Source organism: Sinocyclocheilus rhinocerous, unplaced genomic scaffold (genome assembly GCF_001515625.1).
Source record: "Sinocyclocheilus rhinocerous isolate Xijiao unplaced genomic scaffold, SAMN03320098_v1.1 scaffold760, whole genome shotgun sequence".
Lineage (NCBI taxonomy): Eukaryota > Metazoa > Chordata > Actinopteri > Cypriniformes > Cyprinidae > Sinocyclocheilus > Sinocyclocheilus rhinocerous.
In genome coordinates, this window is record NW_015667422.1 from 591,654 (window position 1) to 601,351 (window position 9,698).

A 9,698-nucleotide genomic window follows, 5' to 3' on the forward strand; every position below is an offset into this window, starting at 1 on the left:
AAAAAAATAGTTGAAATGTGAAATTAAAAACACCAGTAGGTGTCAGCAAGTGGCTGTTAATGAGTGAGTCATTGAGATTCAACCGATTCATTCAAACGACTGATTCATTCAGGAACAAAGCATTTGGCTGTGTTAATGAGTGAATCACTGAATCATTTATTCAACCGATTTGTTCAAAAAGCTGATTCATTCAATGAGTAAACGCCATTGCTCAGAGACGCAAGATTGCTGTGATCTTTGTTTGGAGCTATTTTCGTTGGCAAAATTGAGCAAAAACAAGCAATATTATGTCTAAAATGTAAGTCACTTATTGCTAACTTTACTAAACTTGTATAAAAAGATTATTAAATTTGTTATGCTGATATCTGCAGGAAAACGGTACTCTTTGTGTGATATAGATTAAGTTAACTATATTAAATTATATAAATATAAAATGCATACAGAAGCATTTTTGCCATATACAATTTAAAATACCTTGAATTTTGAATTTTAATAGACTAATAAATCAATGTGCGTGCACTCTCTGTGTGTGATTTGCGATGGTGATTTGGTGATATAGTTGATAATGTCAGATGGCACATCATTAAAATAACACTTACCATATTATCGCAGATATACTGTATACCGCACACCCCAGCCTTACTTGAGTGGAAAATGAATCATCTGTGGTTGTGCACGCTCTTGTTTGCACGTGAGCAAAGGTGTTTTTAGGAGTCTAACTTGCAAGCGCCAGACCACTGATTCGTCAAACCTGCTTTCCTGCAGTCCGTGGAGATATACTATTGAGTCCGTGTTCTTCTGACTTTATTTTGTAGTAACGAATATGCTACGGGGAAATGTATCGGAGTAAAAGTATACATTTTAAATAGGAAATGTAGTGGAGTAAAAGTAAAAGTTGCCTGAAATATAAAAACTCAAGTAAAGTACAGATAGCCTATACTCACAAAAAGTACACCACTGAGTATAGCCTTTTGCTTGACATTAAAAATGGCATATTATTATTAATTTAAATATACACTGATTATTAATTTAATCAGTGGCATCACATGCCAAAGCACACTACACATTACATATACTGCTCATCAGTATTACTGATGTACAGTATCGCGGTCTTTGCGAAAGTAGGGTTCTCAGTTAAAGTGAGATATATATGATTAGCTGAAATTCATCCACGCTTGCGCAACGGTTCGTCTTTGACAGGTCACTTCACAGCTCGACTTTCCAGATCCACCTTTTTTTGTGTGTGTGGCTCATCAGGATTGTGAAAGCCAAAATCCTCTAGACCATTTTAGAGAAGAAAGTTAGTCATCTAATTTGTTTTCTTCAACACTGGTCTTGACTTTAGTAAGTTACAAAAAGGTAAATTGGCCCAATGTGAATAAGAAAAGTAAGACTGATTACATCTTGGCCAACTGAAACTAGTTCTTAAGACACAGTCTTAACATATGGCTATGTTTATTCAACAGCCCCCCTAATCCTCCAAGCAGGTCTATTTCCACCAAGCCTCTCTTCCCAGTTAGAGGGTGTGTTTTTTGACAAGTTGACCTCACTCCTTTTGCCTCTGTGATGGACTGCTATAATGATGTGGCTTAGAAATGTGCTTTTGATGTTTTTGTAAGATGCTTTTGCTTTCATACCTGAGTCATACGCCATTGTAATATGAACTACAGTTGTGATTCCCTTTTATCTGGGAGAAACTGCATAAAGTAACATCATTGTACTTTGCTATATTAGTATACAGTATATATCTCTTTTGATCACCAAGGCTGCATTTATTTAATCATAAATACAATAAAAACTGTAATATTTTGAAATGTTAATGCATTGTAAAATAACTATTTACTGTTTTTTATATATATATATATATATATAGTATGCTTAAATAGAAATGCATGGCATGTTCAAATTTATTTCCACACGAACTTGGAATTAAATTATAATATATTACACACTTTTTAGTTTTTAGACATAGAAATTTCTGTAAGATGAGTTTTCATCAGACGCATTTCATATCAAATGACCACTGTGTTATAACATTATTGGACTTATTTGGTGATTCTTTATGTTATGATCACAGCACAGAAAATAGAATGTTACCTTTACGTCGAATCAGCTGAACATTGTTGAAGGCTTGACTTGTCTTTGATTGTCAGTGGATCATGTGATATCCTTTTGTCGTCAGTGATGGAATGTCCTAGTGACAGATCGCAAAGACCAGACATGGTCAAGTGATTTCTGTTATCTTTGGAATGCTGTCCTGATAAGGATCTGAGGGCCACACTTACTGTCACATGTTCTATACCTGTTTTTTGGTGAAACACACCTCCAGAAGCGCTGTGAGAGACGAATGCTCTCTAGCCAAGCATGAAGAGATGCACACCCTTCCTTTTTATTGTCTAGACATGAGACTGACTTTGGGATGCAAGACAAATTACTTAATACACTACCAGCGATTGATTTATGTCTCTCTTGATCTTTTGAGGGTTTCTGATTAAATGCTTGAAATTAGTTTTGTATGCACACAGTTTTGATCATTTTACTGTTGTTTGATAATGTGGAAAGTAGTGTAAATTAAGAGCTATAGTATATCTTGTTGAATGGATGATGCAAGAGAGTTTTTTTTTTATTTAAAGTTCTTAAATATCAGGAAAAAAGCATGTTCATTTAAAATGTTACTTTTTTTAACAGTTAGATTATATTAAATGCAGCATATAGAGGCAGTTGAGGCAAACTGATTGTCTCTGTCTTTTAAAATATTCTAAAAAGATATTGTTTAAAATGTTTTAATGGTGGTTTTAGAACATTAAAGAAAATTTTGTCAGCCCCCCAAATGCACAATGTGCATTAACATGAAAAAACAAATGCAATTCATGATGTCAAAATGAAATCTAATGCAGACAGCGTTGATCTATACATAAAAACAGCTTGTATTAAAAATACAAGATGTCTCCCAAAATTAGCATGATATGCAAATGTGGATGATTCAGTTATGCCTTAGTTAAATGACTACTGTACACAGATATGCAATATATTCAGATGGTGAAAAGTGCTTTATGTTCACTAAGGTTTGGTTATGTACAACATCATTACAACAGCTTTGAGATTTACAAGAAGCCTCAGTTTTTAAAGTCTTTGCATATTGAAGAGAGCAGATGCAGGCGATCCAGTTATATAACAGCAGTTCAGCTACATAGAAAATGATAATATCTGGTATGTTCCCAACAGAGAACAATTACAATCATTGAGATATTGGCTATTTACATGACTCTTATGACTTAGGAGTTGACTGCCTTTTTTTGCATATATTTTGCAAAAAAAAAAAAAGTGCACTTTTTTATAAACTATAGGTAATGGCAACATCACTCAATTTATAAAACATAAATTAAGGATTTTAGGTTAAAATATACTCTATGTATGAGGGAACATTTATATGTTTTGCAACTGATCAGTATTTCTGTTAAGTTTTTCATTTTGAATCATGTTTTTGCCTTCACTAGTTCCTGTAGTTATATTTCTTTCCAGATATATCCAGTAAGTACTGCATCAAATAATTATTATAGAAGAATTGGAAAATGTTGTTTAAACATCTGATCACACTACTGAAACATGCTCAGAAGTTCATATCAATTATGCATGTAGTGTTTTACTTGCAATCAGATGATCGGGAACCACACAGATGATACTTTGCATGAGTTGAAAGCTGATTTGATTTATTCAGATACTCAAAAGAAGTCGCCCTGCTGAACAAAAGCAATAAAGCAGAAATAAAAAGAAATGAATCACTTTTTTTTACAAAACATGCACTGCCAGTTTCCTGCTCTTAGTCATTAACGTGTTTGCCCTGATTTTCCAGATTTTGAGGGTTCGGATATGCACACAAATTGAAATCAGTTCAAATGTATTAAAACCTTCCAAAAGTGCAAAAAATAAATAAATAAATAAAAGATCGGACCTAAAGATGACTTGCAGTTGCAAGGTTGTTTTGAATAGTCCAAGTGTAATTATAATTAAGTCTAGTAAGACTAGAGTGACATCTTTAAAAAAAGAAGTCGTCGTCAGACACCAGAGCAGATATTGATCAGTCTTGTCAGGTGAGTGTCACGGTCACCCGAATTTAATTTCCAGAAGGTACACCTGCAACCTGTGACACACCTCCAGATAACCAGCTATAAATACAGCTGCACCCAACGCAGAAATTACAAGAGAGCTTCTTCCAACAGATCGTCTCTTCACCACCAGAAATTACAAGAGAGCTTTTCCCAACAGATCATCTCTTAACTTCTTCACTTCACCATGGGGAACTTCGCTGCCTGCTGCAGAGGATTCTGGTGCAAGGCCAAAAACCCTGACGTCCGGGTCAGTCTGCCTGCGGTCTGCTTCGTGTGGCAGATCGCCATGATCATCTTGTTTGGACTGTTTGTACGTTATGATGAAGAGTCGGACGCGCACTGGTCTGAGCACAAACATGAGAACAACATCACGAGTGACATCGAGAACGACTTCTACTACAGATATCCAAGTGAGTTTTCAAGTTCTGCATGGATTGATACTAAATACAATTAATTTATCATTTAAACTTTAAAAAAAAAAAATTAATAACTTTTTTTTTTAATCAGCAAAATGATTATGTTTGGTTGAGCTTGAAAGTTAGGGAGGTTCTGTTATATGTTGATCCATTAACCTTCTCCACCCTCTTTCTCCTTGCTCGGCAGGTTTTCAGGATGTGCATGTGATGATCTTCGTGGGTTTTGGCTTTCTCATGACCTTCCTGAAGCGTTACAGCTTTGGCGGGGTCGGGTTTAACTTTCTCATCGCCGCCTTTGGTCTGCAGTGGGCTCTTCTCATGCAGGGCTGGTTTCACTCTCTGGACCCGGCTGATGGCCAAATCAAGATCGGAATTGAGAAGTACGTTTTGCACCTCGCCTCACACCCTTATTTAAGGTCTTTGGCTCTACTTGCACATGAAGTAAAGCTGGTTTTTGTGTGTGCCACATAGTGTCGTCATAAGCACGTTTAAATCAACACACTGCAAATGTGATTTTCCTGATCAGTGCATCAAAGGATTATGATTTATGTGATACAGCTGATGTAGAAAATGAAGACCAAAAATTAACCACCATCTTTCTTACATCAGTATCATCAATGCTGACTTCTGTGTGGCTGGATGTCTCATTGCTTATGGAGCTCTGCTGGGGAAAGTCAGTCCAGTGCAGCTGATGGTCTTGACGCTATTTGGCATCACACTGTTTGCAGTCGAGGAATACATCATTCTTCATGTTCTCCATGTAAGAAGCAGTGTTGTTTTAGCATTATTTATTTTATACTCTATTATACTCTATTATATGGTTTATTAATATTGTAAATATTTTATTTTTATACTTTTCATTTTAATGTTAGTTGTACTGTACGTTTGTAAGTTGTACTGTATTTTTTTTTTTACATTTAACAGACAAAAAGATTAAATTAGTAGAACTTTTTTCATTTTAATTTTCTATTTTTAATTTAATTTTCAATTTTTTTCTGTACTACACAAGCATGTTAATTGAAATTTTTATTAAATATTGACTAAGCTTTAATTTGCCTTAACATGATATTAACTCAAATCTTTTGCAGTTAACTGCTACATATGTAGTAATTTTGTTATGTGCTTTTGTTTTTTTGTTTTAAATTATTTAATTTTTATGTTGCCTTGGAAAATAACTTTCATATGTTTGAGTTTTTATATATATATATATATATATATATATATATCCCAAGTCCTGAATACTCTTACCCAAATCAAGAAATTCTAACAAATTGTTCTGACTTTTCCCAGGTTCGGGACGCTGGCGGATCCATGGTCATCCACACTTTCGGAGCATATTACGGTCTGACAATATCATGGATTCTTTATCGACCAAAACTAAACCAAAGCAAGAATCTGAGCGGATCTGTCTACCACTCGGATGTCTTTGCTATGATTGGTAAGTTATGACTTCTTATACATCACATAGATACCCGTGATCAGATCTTATCATGAGCTGCTTTCAAAAAAAAAATCCAGTGCTTTAGCTGAAGATGTTTATTTTTACAGGGACTCTCTTCCTCTGGATGTTCTGGCCCAGTTTCAACTCTGCCATCGCAGATCATGGAGATGGACAACATCGGGCCGCCATAAACACCTACCTCGCGCTGGCTGCTTCAGTCATTACTACATTTGCCATATCAAGCCTTTCAGCCAAGAGGGGAAAACTGGACATGGTAAATAACAGCACTTCATCATGTCACAATTACATCTGCAGCAGCAACTAAAACTCAAACTAAACTAAAACCATCACAAAAAGTTACTTTTTTCTTACAAATCTTATTTTACTTCAGCATTCAACATTTTCATTTTCATTTACTTTAACTTAAAGTACTGAAATTAATATAAAAATTCATAGACATATTAAAAAACTAATAAATATGAAAAAAAAAAACATACACAACAAAATTACCAAAACTTTATATAAAATTAAAATGAAAACCGAAAATATGAAAACAAAAACTTAAAATATTTAAAATACTAATGAAAACTAGTATCTCTGATACCGAAATCTGTAACATTGCATCTGCTTTGTGCAACTTAGGTGCATATCCAGAATGCAACTCTGGCTGGGGGAGTCGCCATGGGAACAGCGGCTGAGTTTATGATCACAACCTACGGTTCTCTCATCGTGGGCTTCTGCTGCGGGATAATCTCCACATTCGGCTACCTGGTGATCACTGTGAGTACAAGAGCAGGTGCATTTGAGCATCATATGCCATGTGAGAACGGATACATTTATATCTGCTTTTTTCCATGCAGCCCTTCATGGAGAAGTATATGAAGATTCAAGACACATGTGGCATCCATAACCTGCACGCCATGCCCGGTGTCTTCGGAGCAGTCGTGGGAGCCATCACTGCGGCTACTGCCAGTGAGAGCGTCTATGGACATGAAGGGTGAGTGTGAATCCAAACTGTTACTTAGATTAGATTGCAACTCACTTAATTGCTTTAATTGTAAAAGTCAAGTCACATTTATTTATATAGTACTTGATACAATACAGATTGTTTCACGGCAGCTTCATGTTAACAGAGAAAAAACAGTGAACCCCCTGATACATGGATTATTAAATCAAGTAGGGGAAAATTGCTGAAAACTAATGTATATTACAATTTAAATAAATAAATAACTTTAAGCTTTTCTCTTCCCGAATGATGTATTTTTGAGATCAAAATACATAATTTTGGGAGGAGAATCATCTCTGTATTGCAACAGAAAAAAGCAGCTCTAAGAAGACAATATAGTGTCACTAACTATTCAGCTCAGCTGAGATTCAGTTCAGTAACAGCATTGATGCCGCAAAGTTAATGTCATTATCCAGCTCAATTCAGTTCAAATTTAGCTTTCTCTTAACCCATATTGTCAGAGCAACTAAATCAGTAATATCACTGAATATTAATTGTGTTTTTGAATATTAAAAGTGTGACTGTTGCTGATACAAATTCCTTTTTTCTCAACAGGTTGGTAAACACCTTCGATTTTAAAGGGGAATATGCTGAAAGGACTCCTGCCATGCAAGGAGGCTTCCAGGCCGCCGGTCTTTGTGTTGCTCTTGCTTTTGGAATCGTAGGTGGAGCAATAGTAGGTGAGCACCCAAAACATTTCTTTAAAGTAACACATTTTTGTATGGTTTTAGTGTATTATAATCAGTTTTGGGGGTAACTCATTACAAGTAACGTGAGTTACGTAATCAGATTACTTTTTTTCAAGTAACTAATAAAGTAACGCATTACTTTTTAATTTACAAGAGAATATCTGAGTTACTTTTTTTTTTTTTCAATTTATTGATTGACAGCTCTCCTGTCCCCACGTTGAGAGAAATCAGAAGATGTTACTGTAGTTCTAAATAAATATGAATATGCATTAATTCATCTCACTCACAAAAAAAAAAAACTCCGATTCACTATTCCTCAAAATGAATAAAAATAATGCAACTCAGAATATGCAATAATTAAATGTTAAACAACACAAATATCCTTTATGTATTTAATCCCATTACAGATTCAGTATTCCTCAAAATGAATAAGAATAATGCAACTCAGAATATGACGCAAACCTGCCATAATTAAATGTTAAACAACACAAATATGCTTTATGTATTTAATCCCATTATGTTAACTAATGTCTTTGCTTCTGACCTTCGATGATCCAGTTCAACCGTACTAATGAGCAAAAATTACTCTAGACAAACATTTGTGTGTCTTTTTTTATTGCTGAAGTGTGTTGAAATTTCTTCTTCTGCATTCTACTGTACGGACGTAAATTTACTTTCCCTTCAGTCTGAGGCTTATTCATTTCACTTTTGGTGTGAAAAGGCTTTTATATTTGCCAAAAATAGAACTTTTTTATTTTAAAAACAAACAAGCAAGCCCTGTCCAGATTTTAAAAGTAACGTAACGCATTACTTTCCATAAAAAGTAACTAAGTAACGTAATTAGTTACTTTTTAATGGAGTTACGCAATATTGTAATGCATTACTTTTAAAAGTAACTTTCCCCAACACTGATTATAATAACCCTCATATATGTATATGCAGGTTTTATCCTGAGACTTCCGTTCTGGGGAGACCCGTCTGATGATAACTGCTTTGATGATGAGGTGTACTGGGAGGTGAGTTTGATTTAATTTGTATTTACTTGTTTCACAGCTAGGTGGCACTATAGAACTCGAATAAGAACGTACTAGTCTATGTACCTAAATGTGACAACTAGCCCCGGTTTCTTTTATACGGTGTGAACTCTTTCGGTCTGGATTGTTTTCAATGATTAAAATCATCCTTTCCAGGTGCCTGAAGACGAGGAGAGCCTCCCTCCCATTCTAGAGTACAACAGCCACATGGTCGGCAAAAATACAGACATGATGTAAGTATATACTGCTAAAAGAGAGACTATACTATATAATATTAATACCCTATAAGAAGATTTGTGTATATAGAAATGTAGCCTAGTTTTCCCTTCCATTTGATGTTATTTTATTTAGTTAAAATTCTTAATTTTAAGTAGATTGAACATTTCAATGGGTCCGTAGTATTTATAGTGAAATGCATTGTAAAAGCCGCTAGGTGGCGAGTAATGCTTGTTGCACTCTAGTACATGACCATGCGATGGCAGTACACAACCACATTATAGATTTCCAGCTTTAGGCGCACTTGATGTCCTTTTTATTTTAATGAATTGTTTCGAAGGTCTCATTCATTTATTCATTCACTGTTTCACCGTTCAGGTCTAACTTCACTGTGGAACAGAGCTAATGCAAGAGATAAGGACGTCGTTATAGCAAAAGATGCACCTGATTACATCCTATTGGTACCAAAAAAAAAAAAAAAAGACACACACAGAAAGAATGTTCAGACCAAGTCTGTGCTGAAGAGAATAGAGTCCCTGTAATACCTTTGTGAGGTATTGGCCTGCCTAATAGAGCAGAGGCCCAGTAGGGTCAGCTATTAGTTCAATTTCATGTCGTTGCGCTTTAGAATCCTCAAATTTAATTTATGCATGTATAATTTCTAAAATTAAAGCTTGTATATTAATTTTTTTTAATCCAACTGTACTACTAGTTCTAGGATTAAACTGTATTACTTTTCAATCCTTCTGGAAACGAGTGAAATAATAATTATTGTACTCTGTCATGT

The 9,698-nt window shown here is 34.9% G+C and overlaps 1 protein-coding gene across 1 annotated transcript; it reads left to right on the plus strand.

Moving 5' to 3' along the window:
- Positions 1 to 4,293: 4,293 nt before the first annotated feature.
- Positions 4,294 to 9,371, plus strand: rhcga (Rh family, C glycoprotein a). The gene is made up of 11 exons (XM_016545787.1): positions 4,294 to 4,519; positions 4,713 to 4,905; positions 5,135 to 5,285; positions 5,816 to 5,963; positions 6,074 to 6,240; positions 6,609 to 6,746; positions 6,827 to 6,963; positions 7,528 to 7,652; positions 8,604 to 8,677; positions 8,852 to 8,928; positions 9,290 to 9,371. The coding sequence occupies exons 1-11, from the start codon at positions 4,294 to 4,296 to the stop codon at positions 9,315 to 9,317; spliced, it is 1,464 nt and encodes a 487-aa protein (XP_016401273.1). The 3' UTR covers positions 9,318 to 9,371.
- The last annotated feature ends 327 nt before the right edge of the window (positions 9,372 to 9,698 follow it).